Raw genomic sequence first — 19,975 nt, 5'->3', positions numbered from 1 at the left:
TGAACATGGCTTAAATTATTGGATGGATTGGAGGAGCTACTTGAATTCACAGGTCATCATCCATTGTGGTATGGGCTTGTTCATTAACAAATCCTCAGAGTTCCCACTCCTCCTAAAATTCATAAAATTCCTAAAATGGACCAAATCCTCCTAAAATCTTATAAAACTCCTAAAATTCCTAAAATGAGCCAAATTTTTTTTAATAAACTGAAAAATAGTTAATTTTTTTAATTACGCGGCAATGAATTTGAAAACAGTCCTTTCTTTGAGTCATGCAAACTGCGATCCTGAACGAGGATTAAGCGAAAACAAATACATTCTTGATGATCGCAGTTTGTTAGAAGAAGCGACTATCGTCGCACTTCGACCAAAAATATGGTGAATCTTATAAACTTGAAAGAAGGGTCCAGTCGACAAGAAACATCTGATAAAGGCCAAGTTGCTGGTCGATACTACCATCAAAAAAGTGTAAACCATAAAAGTTTCAATTATTGAACTACATAAGGAAAAAGACGTTTTGATAAAAAAAAACTTTTTGTCAGTTAGGGGTGTGCGAAGGATAAAGGATCGACAATGGAGTAAATTTTAAAAATTCATTTACAACTTGCGACAAATCATAGAAGCTAAATTTTTGATTTTTCGGTCTCCAACCTACTTCTACTTCTACCAAAAACCTTCTTTGAGATCTTTGTTTACTGCATTAGTCTTATTCTACTAATTATTAGAGTCCAGCGCTACAGAAAAAAAATAAAATCCAGGCAAAGTTTGTCGAGAAAGTCAAGAAAAGAGAAATTTTTGGTAATTCGTCAAAGTTTGCCGACTATGAAAAATTGAGTGGATCTTAAACTTGAAAATTCGGAATAACTCTTGCTGAAGTGGGCTTAAATTCTTGGGAATATTGTAGACTATACAGAACAGAAAAGTTTTTGAAAATCATATGAGAAATGTTTGTGTCGTGAGTGTTTGTTTGGTCTAAAATTGAGGCAAAATGGCTCAATTGAGAAAATCGAGTTTGTGACATCCTAGGGATGATCGAGGGGTTGCTCACTTTGAGTACACAAAAATTGAATCACGTCTAATCAGTGAAATTTTGTTGATTACACTTGATAAATCGCTATTCCTCGTTGATTTATTATGATTAGATACTGATTTAAGACGTTTGACTTGACTAATCACTAGATTAACAGGTGGTTAATCATGTTAATCATCTAAGTGAACAACCCCTCGGGGATGATAGCAATTTTTCGTGGACTAAGCCAGTCTCGATCCTTAATTGAACATGTTAATTTTCTGAAACATTTTTATTATTTTACGAAGTGTATGAGAAATAGAAAGATCTAAGGGCTGCAAAAATTCCTCCGGAAATTACTTATACAACCTTTAACAAATTTAAAGAAATTCCTTCTACAATTACCTTCAAACTTTCCTAAAATTCTCCTAAAATTACCTTTAAAATTTCCTAAAATTCCTAATTTTAGGAGCCTTTCTAAGTCGTGGGAACTCTGAATCCTTTATGTATGGAGTGTGATAAGCCTTAAAATCTTCACTCAAAAGCTGGGGTGTGATTTTCACTGAACCATTTTAATTTCTGGATTTTCTCGATTTTCTAAAATTCATCAAATAACAAAAACGAAAAAATTTCGAGGATTTTTTTTGGAAATTTTCTTAATTTTCCCAAATTTCGGCATTCTTTCTACCGTGATTTATTTTAGCATTTCCTTTACTAGGGAGGGAAAAGAGGATTTGTAAGCAGTTCACCAACATTCAGGCTCTTAAAAGTGTTTACTTTGCTCGTGTTCGTTCGTACTTGGAATATGCTTCAGTCGTTTGGCACCCTCATCAAATGTCTCATATGATGAAGATAGAGTCAATCCAGAAAAATTTCTGATGTTCGCATTGAGAAGAACAGTGAGAAGAGACAGCAATTATCGTCTACCAAGTTATCTCGATCGTTGTGCTTCCCTCAACATCGAACCACTATGGCGTAGACGAATTAACTTGAACGTTCTATTCGTTTTTGATCTGCTGAGCGGCCGTCTACGTGCACCGTCATTAGCTTCAATTGAGAATTAATCATCCGAACAGGACTTTTCGGAGGCATGAGTTCCTTATTGTTGAGTACCACCGAACGGATTATGGTCAATATGAGCCTCTAAACAGTATTGTGAGGATGTTCAACTGCTTCTCCCAGACGTACAATCGTTCGATGTCAAGGGACATATTTCGGAACTGTGTTAGATCAGCGATGCTACCATCTGTGCTGCTGGATCAATTCAATCTCCACTCACTTGGCTCATCGCTCGATCAGGGTTGATGTCGTTAACTTCTTGATGTGTTTTCGTTTTCATTTAATTTTCATTTTGGAATTATTTTATTGTATTGTTTCATGCTTGGAATGGTTGATTGTTTTTAAAAGAGAAAAAATTGTAGTCAGGTAGCTTATTGCGGTTGACGTAAGAATAATTTTTAAAAAAATGACTTTCCGTCCCTAAGAAAAAAGTCTTTCCCTTCTTCGTAAAGGAAAACGTCATCCTACACGTACACTCGGGAAATAATTTAATATTTCGTATCACGATGAGTAAAAGTACCTCGGGCTAAAGCCCTCGGACACTTACTCATCTGAATCCGAAATATCAAATTCCTTCACTTGTATAGTAGTATACTATTTCATGAGCGCGTTGTGTTTTGCCTTATTTTCCACCCTCGAGAGGTCATGAGAAAACTGTGCTTTCTTGACGACTGCTCGATTGACTTTGCAAAGTGCAGCACTTTCTCTTCCGTGGGTAAAAATGGAACATTTCTCATTCGAACTGTCACTTTGTTTAAGTTTTCGAAAATGGTATGGCGAATCGATGTTTTCCTTTCGTGGAGAAAAACGGCAAAACGGAACGTGAAACTCGAGCAAAATTGCCGTCCTCAATTCGCACTGACTGCAAGCATCGCTCTTGTTGGAATATTCTATTTTCTCCCTTCGGTAAACAAAAAAATAATTGTTCATTTCGCCGAAAAATAGGATATTCCACCTCGAGCGACTCAGAAAGTCGCGATTTTTCCACACTGGGACACTAGTTAGGAAAACGTATGTCAGCCGAATTCTATTTCTGAACCATTTCGACCGTATTGACTACAATGACGAATGATATTTTCATAATCAACTTATCTGGGCACAGTCAAACCATATAATCAATCATCATTCAACAATTTTTTTTTTAGATCCGTTCGTCAAAACTTTCATTTTTACACTAATTTGGATATTCTACGATATGCGACCTTCGTTAGGGTCCATCTAGGACTCGAACATAAAGGTCATAGAACAAATCTTTTTCGTATCGTGTTCGACACGCGTCTCAACTTTCCATTTTAATTTTTGAAGAGAAACAGAAATTCAAGACTTCGCTCAGTAGTGAGAAACGGTCTCATTAAAGATATGTAATGGACATTGCTGGAGCTTATTCACGAGAATTCGAAAATAAAGTCGTAAGATATCCCATACTCATATTTGTTTCAGTGAAAAAATTGCCATAAAACCAAGTCTTTTAAAAGTTTTGCCCGTATCAGCGTCTCTGACATCAATCTACTCTTTCAGCTTCAAGTATTTCCAATGAATACTTAACACTTTCTGATCGTCAACCCTTGAGCCTTCCACAGCATTCGTACGACGTACAATCTTAAGATGAAACAAGAATTTAACAGCAGCAGTAAAAAGCTGGGAGTACGCTTGGTACAATTCTTGATATATATTTAACTGAAGCATGTATCATGATTCGTGCCATCATTCTGTTGTTAACCTTTACATGACCTAGGACATTCTACACAAAATTTTAGAACGTTCCAAAAACTTGAATCTCAACAAATTTTCAGTAATTTTCCACTAGTGTTAGTTAACATTGAACAGTTATCCTTTTAGTAACACCATTAGAGACGCGTAAACGGAATTGAATAGAAAGTGTTAACAAAAGTTAAACAGAGGCGCTTGCCGCGTGAAAGATAAACGGTTTTTTTTTGTGGAATCATTAATAGTGTTTGTTAACATTGAAAATAAGTTGTTCGTTGTTGCGAGTACAACAATGTTTTATAATACCATGTTTGGCCATGGTATAATTTTGAAAATCGATTCTGGTCTGACGGTTCCCCTGTAGAAATGATAGAAACATTTGTTTTTCTACCTGAATTCTTATTGCAATTTTTACGATTTCCAAAATGTGTTCAATACAATGAAAAAAAAAACCCCGAAGCCTTGTATGTGCATAGTCCATAGAGAATTGTGTTAGAAAAAAATCATGTACACACAGGGGTTGTAATTTGATGCTGTCCTTGTCTGCTTTAGGTCGTTAGTTAAAAACCAAAGCATGTGTGTATCCGATAGAAGTGAATTGAATGTGTGCGTATCATTAAAATAAAGAAGCGCGATGCGTTGAAAGCCTACGACAAGGGTTGTAACAAAATAGAGAACGGAATAAAAATATTGTGTCCTGTACGTGTGAGTTTATTTCGTCGTTGAATTAAAATACAGAACGTTACCGTAGCCGATTCTACAATGTAAAATACAGTAGGTTGAAAGGATTCATTAAAATTCGATTTACTTTTGATGGAAAGGCGAATGTGGAATTTCAAGGCAAGATTTCGTTGTATTAATGAGGTTTTATGGTAAGTATAAAGTTTGAAGCAATTTTCTTTTCAGTAAAAGCGAATTTGAAAATGTAGAAATGGTTCAATAAGTGCGAAGGGCGTATAATAGACATAACAGTAGCGCGAAGGACTTAGTCTTAAATCTATTGTCTTTTCATACTACGAAATTTTAGGACTTTATTTGACCTAGAGGAAAGCTGTGACCTACTCAATTATGCATTTTTAACCGTTTATAAATGGTGTGGCAAGGGGACCGCGATATATTCTTTAAATCTTTTACTTCTTTTGTTTAGAAAATAGTCTAGTGTTTGACTGAGAATCTATTACTTCATTTGTTGAAATTTATTTATTTATTGCTATTTATAACAAGGCAGTACCCAGAGTTCATCTGTTTTTTGTCGGAGTGATTTCTTCACGATTTACAATCACATCGTTTGTAAAGAAAAATTTCAAAAATCTCTGCACCACGACAAACTCAACAACACTTAATACTAGGTAGGGGCGATGGAAATTTTCTGTTCGAGTGCAACGATATATTTTTCCCGTATTTTTCACATGCGTAATGCGTACGTATAATAAAACAACAAAATTCTCTATATTTCTTTCGTTCTTCGATGGTGTGTATATACCACATTGGTATAATATACACAGCGCTGAGGGAACTGCGCAAACGAAACATTTTACTTTCTTGTTTTCAAAATAAAAAAATCGTTGATGGGTATGTTGTGTTCTGGCCGGCAGCCGGCGATAGTTTCTTATTAACTTTCATACAGGTCGGATCGTTAGTGAGAAGAGAAAGAACGAAAAAAACGTTGTTACATTCGGCGCCATTGAATTTCTTTTATGAATTTCTGTTAGAATAGAAAATGTTAAAATTGAAATTTATTGGATCGTAAACAGAATTGAAGTGATTTGTTTTTCCGTCTGACGGTAGTGTGTGTCTCACAGACTTGGATATATTGAGTATTACACTCTGGGATTAAACGAAATACATTTTGTTCATTTATTTGGTGAGTTTTTCCGTTTCGAATTGGTGTACACAAAATCGATATTTTTATATTTCAATTGTTCGATGAGTGGAGTGTGTATTAAGGGATTTAGTCTTGATTCGAAATTTATCGTATGCATTATGCAATCTCAACCGTATAAGAGTCTATGAGGCAGAAATTTTAGCTCTACAGCATCAACCCCCTTTGAAAAAACATGAAAATAAATTTTTCTATTGTCTTCTACTCCTTGGAACTTCTTTCATTCGCACAAAATAAACACCGCCAGTTTCTGGTTAAAAATTCATTTTGTTTCAGAAATGCAAAAACGAATCCGTTTTCCTCGATCTTCTACTTTTACCTACACAAAAATCACGTTCAATGACAACATTTTGTGTTGTTAAGGGTAGTTTTCAAATCATATACCGAAAAAAATGACGCCATTCTTTAAAATACACAGTGTGTATACGAAGGCATATATAGAAAGAAATCACCAACACATACAACAGAAAACGCTGAAATTGTTAGCTTTGGGGGTTGAAATTGACAGAGTATTAACCCTCAGCACATGCGGTGGTATATGTCGCGTAGAAATTGTGTATTATAGTTCGGTGTATATATACGAACTATGCACAATAAGTATCACTGATTCTTTTTTTTTTGCTTTTATGCTCGTTTATGCTCACCGGTTCTCTTGTAGTTAAAGCGCTGATGTGTTATTCCGATTCCATTTTTTTTCCTGCATCGATAACATCGTATGCATAACTTGCTTTCGGGAATGAGAATCCCCTATGTTCAAAACAATAAAATTAATGATTTGTGCTTGCATAATGCATGCCATGCATACCCTTCTCTATGTGTACGCGATTTAATACGATTAATCCATTTTGAATTAAGGTTTTCGGTTCGTTTCTGGAATGTTTTGAATGTTTACTCCTAATGTGTGTAATGACTAAAACAGTAATAATTTCAGATAATTTGAAATTGAATTTATACTTAAACTGTGTGCTGTGTTTGTACATTAAATTACGATATATTTAAATGTTCTCTGTTTATGCTAGCCCGCTTTTGGACGGTTATATTACACCGAAAAAAAAAACCGTTTATGATTATAGTAAATTGATCAAGTATGTAACCTATAGCCTTTAACACACACAATCGTTTTCTTCTTCACTTCAAATCATTTATTTCTCCTTTTCACATGAAAACTCCGAATTAAAAAGACCATCTGTAAAATAAAAATTAAATGCCACACACAAGTGTGTGTACAATAAATAACAAAAAATCTGTTGAAATGTTCCAACAAAAAATAATTTTTTAACCCGCATAAAGGTCTATCTATAAAAAGATTTATTGTGGAGTTATTAATCTAATTAAGCCATTGAAAATTAAAGTGTAAACTAAATGGAAAGATTATTACGGGTACGGCGACTGTTATACACACAGCCGCATTATATTTATTGTGTGGCTAAATATCGTTATCAGTTAGAATGCGATATGATATGAAAAGAGAGTGAAAAGATTCAAGTTCATCCAACATAAGTAAAATCCGTATTGATACCATTCAAAACGCAAATGGAATTCTTTCATTCCATCAATTTACTGCATGCTTATCAGCGAATTTTTTTTCTACTTCATTGAATTGAGGATGTCATTTAGTTTTGAAAAGAATTCATTCAGGATTTTGATTATGATGTGTCGACTCTTGCATGTCTCAGCAAATTTTCCGTGAAACTAATTGAAGAAAACATTGTTATATGGAGGTGAAGGTTAAAACGGTTTTTATAATAAGCAATTGAATTTGTAGGATTTGAACTGGAGTGTCAACCTATAATTAGATCGATGAGTTAGAGAGAAACGGCTCGTTTCAAAGTGTTATCAAGAGATTTGATTGCATTTTTTCGAATGAGGTTGAACATGGAAGGAGTAATAAACATAAAGTCCAACAAATTAGCACACTCACTTGCTTAAAAAAGCCAGATTTTTCTTATCTACTTTGTACCCCTTCAACCGTGTCAACATTCTTCACTTTAATTTTCAATTTTTCGAATTTTCTTGAAAATGATTTTCGAGAAAATCGAGAATATTCGAGGCCATATTTTCTCTAAAATGGGCTCGGGTATGGAGCGCAGGGCCTAGGGGAAATAAATTCCTAAAAACTCACTAATTTCTCTAAAATAACCAATGATCGAAGTAGATATGGGGGTCATCTAATCAATCACAAATTGATTATACATTTGGAACCACAAAACATCCTAAACTACATAGCTAGTACAGGCAGATTCACTTAAACCACAAGTGTAAGAAACAAGTAATAGTAAGCACAATAGGCCCACACAGATGGCCTCCGTGCGCGCTCGACTAGCTCGAGCTACTATGTTTAATAAAATAAAAAAAGGTTCTTAGCTTAGAGTAATTTGGTTCGTTGCAAAATTGTGTAACGTTAAAACACCTTCTAGGAATGGCCTAGTGGATATTGATAAGAAGTGAGTGTTCTTTAGATGAAGTTGAAGAGTTTTTTCCTTGTGTTTCTGCCCTCGTTGTTTTCGACTCTGTGTTAGCAAATAGTTTTTCAAAGTTACGTAGAGGCAAGACACGTAATAGCTTAAAAGTGTCACCTTCGTTGATTCCTACGTGCTAGATACCTAGCAAATTGTGTCAGAATATTACATATCACTTCGTTCAAGAGGTAATATTCGCTGTCCGGTGAACGAATATGGTGGCAACAACTGACGATGGGTTGTCCTATACTGCCCTGTGACCACCACCATATTCGGAGGTCGAAACAGCTTCTCATCTTCGTTGGCTCGTTCCATCAAAGCGACGTCGCAAGACGTGATTATTGGTTCTCAGTCTCTTCCCCTTTCGTTCTTATTTTGTAGAAGACTTCTTGTACGTTTTGTGATATTGGTGGTTTGGTTCGTTGCAAAATTGTGTAACGTTAAAACACCATCTAGGAATGGCCTAGTGGATATTGATGGTATAATTACTCAAAGGTTCTTAGCGTATTTAGTGAACAGTCTGTAAGAGGAAGATGGACGTCTCCTGAATATTGATTTAAATTGCTTACAAAGGATGCAAGCAAAAAATTCAATGATTTTAGTCGTTTCGAATTTTTTGCAAATTTGTAACTAACCGTACTAGAAGATCAAAAAAAGTCGAGACGCAATCACGACAGCAACAATTTATTTAGTGTAGATCTTTTACACATGTCGAGCGAGGTTCAGTAAAATCTGCTACGTACTTTGTTTACAACATATCACCCAACATTTGATACAAATTCTAGTACTTCATAAGCCCACCATCTGACCATAAAGAAGACGTAATTCGCAGTTCATCGCTTAATTTTGTCGTCGTTGTCTATAACAGAGATGACAAGGCATTCAAGGCTGGATTGTTGTCTTATTCTACAATTGGGTCAAATAAGTGGTAGTTTTTCCAGTAAGAATGTTTATGACTGAGACGGAACATCTCGACTCATCAGTAGAATATTAATTACCGTTTTCAACAACGATAATCCATTTCTACCTCCAACTGTTACATAAGCATAAACCATGTCTGAATCGTACAAATATTTGACTCATTTAAGAAGGAAATCCTTTGAACATTTGAATTGACTGTAAAGTGTCTCTTCGTTCATCATAATTGGATAGTTTATCTAAAACAAAAGCCGTTACGATGCGATCCCTTTTAAACACCTCATTAATGTTTATTTTCTCAACCGTTCCGTAAAACAATAAAATTGTTAATAGACCCCATTCAGAAGTCAATATGGCCTGTATCCTGCACACTCTTTATTTATTTATATTTTGGTTGGTTGTTGTGTTGAACCGCAACACACTATTACCGAAAATATTATTGATATATTGTCATGATGTGGAGGAATCATTTTTCATAATGTTCACAAAACGCAATATATTTTCGCTTTTAATTGGTTTGTGTACCGTGGAATCGAAAAAAAGAGTACTGGTAACGTTCGGCTTCAGCGACGGTTCTAGTTGCATACCCATAAAAACGTCACTGCTGCTTTTTACATAAAATACACCACAACATAACATAAAACACGGTTAGACGTTTTTTTAGGTGCTGAAGGGAAGTTGAATGATCAGGTTCACTGAGCATGTTACCTCTCTACGTTTCATAGTATATTATACGCGACTCTTTTGCTTATATAGTTATACGTGTTACATTTGTTTGTTTCGTTTTTTTTTTCTGTTAATGTGAAACGAGCACAATGAAATTCTGAATTTCTTTATAATGAATAAAAGGTCTCGCAACTGTATCAAAAAAAGAAAATCTTTACTGACGACGCTGTTTGGTATATTTTTATGAAAGACACATATGCCAAAAAACATACATTTTTAATGATGACGAACCGATGTGGTTCTTTGTTCAAGGCCTCAACATAATATTATAATACTCAAGATGGTGCCCATGTTCTATTCTTTTTCTGATGTGAATACGGAGAGCATTAACTATAAACAACAACTGTTGTTGCGTGTTGTCAAAATTTCGAAACGTATGGAGCTATTCGTTACCGCACTAAATTTATGTCGTGATTCAATTCACATCGCACTGAACTACGTCGTTGATTCAATCCATATAAAGGAATGCCATTTGCTATAGAGATTATTCCTTCAGCTGTTTTATTACTGTTTTGAGTTCTGTGCAGTGTAATGTCGAGAGTAATTTTTCATTAAAATTTTCGGCTCTCTAAAAATAGATTCTTACTATCAAGGGGCCATTCACAAATCCCACATCTAAGAGGTTTTCGGAGAGCGTGCCAAAACTTGTTAAGAGAAGGATTAGACAGGCCAAAAGCTGCACATTCGTTCGAAAATCAAATTAAATTTTGGAACATAATCAAAAAATTTTTATAGTTTGAATGCCATACTGGAAGGAAGGAAGAGAAATTTTTTCTTGAAAATTCTCGAATTTTTTGAAATTTTCCTTGAATTTCAAAGAAAAACTTTTCGAAAATTTTCAAGAAATTCCTCGAAATAAGGTATTGTTAGAAGGTACTTCCAATTCTATCTGTGTTTCTTTCCTCAACATCTATGTCCCCAACCAATTCAACATTTTGCTCAACATTGTAATGATCAATTACACAGCCAGATGGAGTACTATTTTTAGGAAACGATTTTTTACAGTGTTTTACAGTTGTGTGACACTCTGTCAAGTTTCAGTACCCTAGTTAGAGTACCAGTCATGCTTCGTCTTGTACGAATTTGCTATTCCATATCCTAAGTAATAGAGCAGACTCAGACTCATATCATTATGTTGATCCATATTCAGCTATGAAAGCGTGTGTGGCACCACTGAAAAAAAAGGATTAGTGATATGTTGAATCATAAATTCAGTTATGAGAATACGTAGATGTCTCCACTAGAGAAAAGTACGAAGGAAAACAATGACGTCGCGACATGATCAATTTCCATGATTTTTTTACAAATGTTTTTCATTCACACCATGCTACGTGAATAGCAATTTCTCGTATCCACCTCTGTCTACACGAACTGTTTCATTCACGATTTTGGTTTGTGCGTGGTAGAATTTCTGATTATTATTTTTGAATGACCCCTAACATATCAGAAGGAATTGACATATGCTCTCATTTTACAATTTGATCGTCCTCGACGATTCAAATATAGAATGCACAATGCATTGTATGCATCAGCTAGCACAACGCACATACCTTATAATAATGTATGCAACATTGTTAAATGGGGCTGGGGAATTTAAACAACAAAGTGGTTTTTAATTTCTTTGCGTGTTTTAGAGTTAATTCAAATCAAAAACAAATTGTAGAAATTCTGTACATACCAACCGCAAGGAAACACAACACGTGCTCTTATTTATTTCGATCGACAACGATTTCACAGAAAAAAAAGACCCAACCGTTCTCCTGGAACACGCTACGATTTAAATGGATTTCTAAATAATTTAAAAAAAAATCGAAAATTGTTTTGTCTTGCCCGTAACGAAATTCTACTCTAATATCGTTTCCCAATCTCTGAGCAATGGAAATATTTTCAAACCTACAGCATCGTTCTTTAAGACTCGTTTAACTCCATTTCGATTGACATGCTTCAAATCCATCAAGGTCATGAACATACTATATATATGTGGACGGAAGCAGTCAATAAATGTGTGTACCGCGCATTCGATATAAAAAAGACGAAAAAAAACACAAAATGATTGTCGAACAACAAGAAAAAAGAGAACCGAATTTCACGCTGCTGTTTGCAGCTGGCGGAATTAATCAGATCATTGGTGAACGAACGGACGAAAGGGAAAAAAATATCAATTATAAAACTATACGTTCTTTACTCGTTTAAAGCATCTATATACGTTACATGGAAGTATTCTGTTCGATGATTATAAGAAAATGATTGAAAAAAGCAGATATAAATAAAGAAAAGAGGCTCTTCGTGAGAGGAACTTGTGTTACCTGCGTGTGCACATTTCCGTTCTCTAAACTCATGTTTATTTCAATAGAATTGTGAACTTTTTTTTCCTTGTTGTGCTACGTTTACTCACTTCTGAATAACTGGTTGCTCCATTTCAATCGATTTGAGGTATATAATTAACAAAATTGATCTACGAAAGGAGATGGTTCATAATAATGATCGCTCGATTTACTACATTTTTATGTTAATTTGATATTTTCCATCCTTTCTTTAGACGAAGCATTGGTTATGACCTGAGTGCTATAGCTATAGTTCTAACCGAAAAACTCCAGCGATATACTTGCCTGGCCTACCCTAATTAATTAGGTTATTAAATCTCTGACGAATATTACTAAGTATGATCGATCAGTCCAAGATTAGAATGGCGAGTTTCAATTGACTAATTAACTCATTAACTCGATTTTGTATTTTTTTTATCATTGTATTCGAAATTTTATTTTACACTTTATATTGGGCTTGCCCGTTCAACGTTCATGTTTATTCTAAATTTCTTTCATACAAGCACCTCGTATTTATACTTAATTCTTGGCTCACTTTGACCAATTTCATTCCAAGAGGTGTTTTGATTCATTTAATCTTTGAACAGTGGAAGCACTCGTGGAATACAGAACAGAGAATGTCATTGAAATTGAGACATAGATTTGCCTCAGCTGTTATTTCAGCTGATCCACTCATACAATCAAAACGATCGTTTTTATATGGTTTAACCACTACGACGAGCGTGTAGCCTATAAACAAGTAGTACAAGAGTACAAGTACCAGTGTGAGAGGACCATCTGAAAAACTGTTAATATTTAAAATCTACTGACATCGCCTGTACTTTCCTATTCAGCATCATTTTCTCGATATTTACCCATAATTTTCTGTTTCTCTCCTTAAAGATGATCTATTATGGGCAGAGTCCGTTGCTCAAGCTTACCATCTGGTCCTCAAATGCACAATTCAAATTCAAATACTCACAGTTCCCTGGGTTGACACACATACGATTTTGAAACGCTCCAGGTGATACCGATGGTATTCTTAGTGTGTTTTGTGTGTTTTTAATTACTTACTTAGCAGCCATTGTCAACGCTAGCGTGTTTTGGTTGACTCTACTAACTTCCTCCACTCGTTCCTGTCCTCAGCCAGACTTCTCCAATCCGCGACCACCAATGATCTAGTATCTTCGACCACACAGTCTATCATCCATCTGTGTGTTTTTGGTCCAGGAAATTCAGTTGGAGCCAAAAACAGCACAGGTGGCCTTAATGCTGTACTTAATACGTTAAAGTTTGTCCAACTCCTGCAGTAAGAGGTTGTAAGAATTGACATAGACGAGAAGTTTAAAAAAAACTCTTTTGTTCACTTATACCACAATTTATAATATATAAATACACGCCATGAGTCATATATTTTTTCCACCTCTTTGCGCTCTTTCTTTCCTATTCCTTTTTTTGCGTATATTTTCTCAACAAAGAGTCAATAATCGTTACTTAATAACCACCACGTATCAATTTATTCCGCTCACCACGAACGGAAACTTCATTTAAAAATGGTCGACAATTCTTTGTATCCAATAAAATGATGTTATTAATCACCCGAACTCTCCGAAGGTAGGCTTAATAGCATTATTTTCTACATTGTAATTAAATTGCCGTTGTAATGTTAACATTAAAGTGTTTGAGAACTCTATAAGGAGATCAATCTTTGCCTATTATTTTATTATATTCGTTTCATTTTTGTTGTTTCACCGAAAAGGTTCTTGACCTGGAGATCGTTTTCTTTAAAACCAATTGCTGGAGTGTTATTATGGTTGAATATAAACTATAATTGGCATCGACAATGATAAAAAAAAAATTGAGTCTTAGCGTTCATGTGGTGAGTTTGTAGGTACTTTTAGTCTTGAAAAGAAACAAGTACTTTAATTTAAACGAATAATTGTATATCCTCATTCTTCGTTGTATCAGCGCCAACATTTTTATTTCGAACGTTTAGCTGTTCGTTATCAATACATGTAATGACCGACCATTGAATAAAAGTTGCAAACGTACATCATTGTGTGTGAATGCATCTATTGTGTTTGTACACTTTTATAATAGCTTGGGGATAATAATGCACTTAGCGTTATATCTAATGCATTTAACACAACACACTCTTACTATATTGAACAGAACTATATCGATACGATGGATCTATTTTTGTGTAGAGAATTTCTCGATTGTTTTTCATAACAAAGAATTCTTTCTGCTTTCAGACATAAAAATAACCATTGGCGTTCTGTAAAATGGGCGAAACAGACGAAAAAGAAACAACACCCACCGAAACGGCTCCAGCCACTGAAGTCGAAGAGCCAAAAGAGACTGAGAAACTGTTGAATAAAGACGACAAAAAGTCAGAAAACGAATCGGCCGACACACCAAATGCTGACGAGAAGAAAATCGACGAATCAGCCGACAAGAAGCCGGTTGCTAATGGCGATGAAATCATTGACATTCCGGAGAAAACACCGACCACCCAGGAGGGCCGTGAGGTGAAACCAAAGAAAATACCGATTGGTGGTATCAAAATGCCGGGTTTCTTTACTCGCAACAAGCCAAAGTCTGATGGTGATGGTGCCGATGGGGAGTTGCTGGAGAATGCCGGAAATGAGGCTAAAGCAGAAGAACAGGAAAAGGTGGCTAAGGAAACCAGACCAAGCATTTTCTCGTCATTCAGGTTTAGAAATCCGTTTGCAAAGAAACCAGCTGAAGCGGTTGAAGAACCAGAGAAGAAGGAGGAAAAGGAAGAAAAAGGCGAAGGAGGTAAGTCAATTATGCACATTACTTCTATCCGCAGACTGCATATGTTTCAGTGTTTGAATCGTGCAGGGTTGGACTGGCTACATACATTTGTAAAAGGCCCGAAAAGAATCGTCCGAACTCACATGGCCAGTTCGGACCTGAAGGCCTGAAGGCCGATGTGACAAATTTTAATAATTTTTTCTCTTTCATTTTAGAAACTGTCGAAGAACCAAAAACTGAATCAGTCGATGAACCAGCACCACCAAAAAAGTCTCTTCTAAATGCCATACGGCTTCCCATTGCGAACATACCAAAAAAATTGCGATCACTTAAGGGAAACCGTGACGCGGACGTTGAAATGGGTGGGGGACCGAACAACAAAGCCGGACTTGCCTCAATGGAAACGCTAGATGATTCGTTAAAGGACACTGAAAACGGAAAAGATGTGACTGACAAAGCGATTGCAGTTGAGAATGACAGCCTCGAAACAGTAAAAATTACAGAAAAGGATGATGGTGAAAATGAAAAGAAAAAGGAGACAGAAGCAGGTGAAGAGCAAGTGCCAATCACTGCAAAGAAGACAATCGTCGAAAGAATTAGAGGATATCATTTGTCCATGGATGATTTGGCCATCGTGGGTGGAGTTCTGTTGTTCTTCTTATTGGTGGCTCTGATCTTTTGCTTCACATTTATTGGCAAATCTGAATTAACTTCTGCACCAGTCCGCGATGGAAAGTTTATTCAAGCAGTTACATCGTGCGGAATGGTTGAAGGTGTCCTAGAAGATACCTTCGCGTTTGCATTCCGAGGCATTCCTTATGCGATACCGCCGGTTGGTGAAAATCGGTGGAAGCCAGCTCAGGTAATTGATAATGTCGATGGCTGTTGGAATGGAACATTTAAAGCTCATAACTCAACGCCAGTGTGCTGGCAAATTTATGCAAATGGTTCTGTCGATGGCACCGAAGATTGTCTGAAACTTGATGTTATCACTCCACACGTCCGATACGACAATCCATTACCGGTGGTGGTTCTAGTCGGTGCGGAATCGTTCACTGGTAATTCGCCAAACATTCTGCGACCATCTGCTCGATATGCTAGAGCCAGAGATGTCATTTTCGTTCGTCCGAATTTCCGTGTTGGCATATTCGGTTTCTTATCGTTGGACGCATTGTCGAAATCGACACATCCGCCAACATCTGGTAACTATGGTCTGAGCGATATTTTGGCCGTTTTGAAATGGGTCAATTTGAACATTCATCATTTCGGCGGCAACCCGAAAGCTGTAACGTTATTCGGTCACCGAGCTGGTGCCACCATTGTCACGGCATTGGTAACATCACCACAAGCCCAAGATCTGTTTGCAAGAGCATGGGTCACATCAGGCGCATCCTCCTTCCCGGGAAAAACACTTCCAGAATCGGAACGTGCGAATGCGGCTTATTTGGGTCAAGTCAAGTGTCAAGATGCCGAATGCTTACGTAAAGCAGAAGATGAAGAATTGTTGGATGCCGTGCCAGATACATGGCGTCGTGTTTGGGCGGATTTGCCGACAAGTGCTGAAAACGTATCATCGCGACACGAGTGGTTGGTTTTGGATGGACAAATTTTACACGAACATCCAGCGAATGTGTGGAAAAAAGAAGATTTCGTTCCGAAGAAGTTGGTAATCGGTACAACAGCGCATGAAAGTCATTCCGAAAAATTGTTCTTGAAACACAAGGAATGGACACCGGAACTTGTAAAGGAGCACATCCAGAACAGCATCATCGGTCAACTGGGATTAGTTGATGTTGTGCTAAAACGTTACAATGCCACATATCAAGGCTTGGTATCGATGATTTCCGATATCCGCACCATTTGCCCATTATTGACGATAGCTCGACTTCAGCCATCTGTACCGTTCTATGTAGTCACACAGACCGCTGGCGAGCTAAATCTGGCTGGCGTTGACGACGACGTTCAGGCAATTTTGGGCCGTTATGAACCACACACACCCGAACAACGTCGTTACGTTTCGGCTATTCAACAATTGTTTTACCATTACGTATCGCACGGCGAAATCAAGCAATTCGAAGTGCGTCGACGAGTGTTGGATATCGGTCAAGATGCTTTGTCGGTGGAGAATTATCCGAATTGTGACTTCTGGATTACAAGGGATATTGTACCCAGGTACGCTCGGCTGGATTAAAGAGATGGTGGTCAGTTTTAGAAAAAAATATTTATTTTTTGAAAAGGAAAATCATTTTCATTATAAAATACCAAAACAGAAAACAGTGAGAACAGAAGTTAGTGTTGACTCAATACATTTAGATCGGTAAGAAGGAAATTCGTTTGGATGTTCAGCATCCAAAGGTTCACGAACAGTTCACGAATGTTTCTAACGAAATTGGCCTTGTAAGCTCTAAAAGTTGTCTAGTTTTTAAGGGCATCATTTCGCATAACATCTGTGTAACAGTGCAACAATTTGTTGCATACATAACAAGGAAGGAAAGTTTAGTTTGAGACATTCATTGAAGCCCCACTTTTAATTTCTCTTCATGTTATGTATTCACTTTGTTCATGGTAACAGTTCTGAAGCCACTAAAGCCACACTACTGCAAAACAAGAAATACTTTCCTATCCTAGGGACGTAACAGTATGTTGTGTTACAAGTGTTGAAATGTTGACTGTTTCAGCACTAGACCAAGTTTGTCATACGAGCGGAGCGAGCCTTTTTGCTAGGAAAATAACTATTATGTAAATCCGTCATTACACCACAGGTAGTTATGTGAAACGTGTAAACGATTGACCATAACAAAATTTTGTGGTCGATTTCCGATTTAGACAATTTACCGTTTGTGTCTAAAGTGAATTGAATTTCCTTCATTAATCGATAAAATACCATAGCCGGATTCATTATGTAACAGTAGATCTATCTCGTTTCAATATATTAGGAGAGTTTGATTGTTAGTCAATTTATCAGTTTATAGAAAAGAAATCTAAAGTAAAAATGAACCAAAAAAGACTGACGTCAACATAGCCAAAATCTCCTTTCTTCCACTTAAATATCTAACAAAAAGTTAAAGTTAAAAAGACAAAACAAATGACATTATTCTGAACAAATTAAATCTTTGAGACCCAGTTATAAGGAAACAACATTTAAACCGGATGTACAATCAAACTCTTTTTTTACCATATCCTTACTTGACATAAAAGACAGAGGAAAAAATTTTCTTAGAAGAAAATGGCAATTTTGAAATAACGAAATTAAGGCTGAAACTACAAATATATAAACAGAAGACGAAACACAAATTGAAAATATTATTTTAGTTGTAGACCTTTATAAGAATTACAAAGATTAACAGACATCGTCACCAACAAAAATTACTTTTAAGTTTAAGTTATAAAAGTAAAAAAATGATATTTGCTCTCTGATTCAGTACCCCTACTTACGGCAATATCTTTCTCGATTTTTTTTTTGTATATTCTTTGTGTTTATTGTCCGAATCGATTTTTTCTCTTTAAATTTAAGTTGAATTTTTCTTAATTACATTCGCTATATATTTAAAACTAATAACCTATCTAACTGATCCATTTTATAGAACTATTATAAATGTAAAAATTAATATTTGTACGAAGTTTTTTGACACAATTTTACATTCTTTTTGATACCGAAAAAACAATCAGCGGAATATTAGTGCAACACACAGAACAAAATATAGTTTGGTAAATAAGAGCCAAACGTTTACACTCACAATGTTTAGCCGTAGCAGGAGCCAAAAGTTTTTTTTTTCAACGTGCTCCGAAGGGAGCTTTTTATCTTAAAACTTTAAAAGCTCCCTCCAAATCATTTAGAGAAAAATGATATTATTGGAAGGGATACGCTATATTGTTAAACCGAAACACCATATCCCATTTGTGTTTGCTATTAAAGAGCTTTCGGAGATTTTTTTGTGTATTCCACTGAAACATTTTCGAATGAAATTCAAAAGAAACAGAAAGCTTTCTAAAGCACACAGACAATGCGATATTGGCTCAACACGACAGTAAAAACTAAATTGTAAACGGGTGAATGTATTTCGGTCTTTAATTGCTAGACTAACACGATATGTCGGGTTTCAACGGAACACGTTTTTATTTCCTAGCTAGTCAAATTGAAAGGAAAACCGAAAAGATTGGGGCTTTAAGACAATATATTGACAATTTTGTGGTGAAAGGTGGTAATATCTTTTTGCATCGGTGTAGATTTCAATACCTCATGACCGGGACCTCAATGACCCACATTAAATCGTTAAAATTTTACTGGCGCTAGTTTTGTATGGAATTTTATACGGGATTTGGTTGCCCAATTATTTTTTTTAGTTGTGAAGATTTACTTCACATGGGTAATCCGACGCCGGTATATGTAGCTATGAGAAAAATTAATAAAAATGAGAATTTTCTGGACCTGCAAGATTCTCTTACAGTTCGTAAGAAGCAATTTTTTTTTGATAACAATTTAATCTTAAACGAGTAAAGACTTTATTGAGTCCAATTGGTCAACATATTTTAGCAGTCCAATTATTTTAATTTGATTACCAATTAAATATCTATTCGATAACGCTCAGTTCGTCCATATTTATTGTGATTAAATTCCGTAGAATTTTAGTACTTCGATTAGCGACATAATACTCACCGCTTTTCCAGAATTGTTTTGAATACACACGGTAAATTTCACTGTGCATAATTTACAACAGTTAGGTTTTTGCTATGGCTGGTCTTCATGCTATTATTTACATCAGTTAATCCAAAAAAAAACACTACTGGCATAAGCAATAGCATGAAAACCAGCTGATAGAAGGCCAGCTGTTGCAAATTTTGCATACTAGTGAAATTTACGAAGTATTAATTGTACATCGCTATAATTCTCAGCATTGAAGGAATGGTTTTTTCTCTCTTGCACACACAGTAATGATTAAATGTCTAGCACCATGAATGTTTTATCGTTTACGAATTAATGGAGAGATATTTCTTGGAACATGATTTGTATAATCATCTTTGGCTCATTGATTTTATCTTATTTTTAGTGAACTCAATATTTTGTAAAATATTTTTTTAAGGATAACAAAAAAAAAATAAATTGAAATGAAAAAATGTCTCACACACTGTA

The 19,975-nt window shown here is 35.7% G+C and overlaps 1 protein-coding gene and 1 long non-coding RNA gene across 2 annotated transcripts; one reads left to right on the top strand and one right to left on the bottom strand.

The window, feature by feature from the left end:
• Positions 1-5,208: 5,208 nt before the first annotated feature.
• LOC119077994 lies at positions 5,209-12,691 on the bottom strand. Its single transcript, XR_005087918.1, has 3 exons — positions 12,555-12,691; positions 8,856-8,858; positions 5,209-5,220 (listed from the first exon to the last, which is right to left on the bottom strand). It is a non-coding gene; the product is annotated as an uncharacterized LOC119077994 (long non-coding RNA).
• On the top strand, positions 5,378-19,185 carry LOC119077989 (neurotactin). Its single transcript, XM_037185369.1, has 3 exons — positions 5,378-5,639; positions 14,319-14,865; positions 15,060-19,185. Exons 2-3 carry the CDS (start codon positions 14,349-14,351, stop codon positions 17,033-17,035), a joined length of 2,493 nt encoding a protein of 830 aa, XP_037041264.1. The 5' UTR covers positions 5,378-5,639; positions 14,319-14,348; the 3' UTR covers positions 17,036-19,185.
• The last annotated feature ends 790 nt before the right edge of the window (positions 19,186-19,975 follow it).

This window comes from Bradysia coprophila, unplaced genomic scaffold, assembly GCF_014529535.1.
Source record: "Bradysia coprophila strain Holo2 unplaced genomic scaffold, BU_Bcop_v1 contig_24, whole genome shotgun sequence".
NCBI classification, from domain to species: domain Eukaryota; kingdom Metazoa; phylum Arthropoda; class Insecta; order Diptera; family Sciaridae; genus Bradysia; species Bradysia coprophila.
The sequence above is the reverse complement of the archived record's forward strand: the minus strand, read 5'-3'. Positions and strand labels throughout refer to the sequence as shown.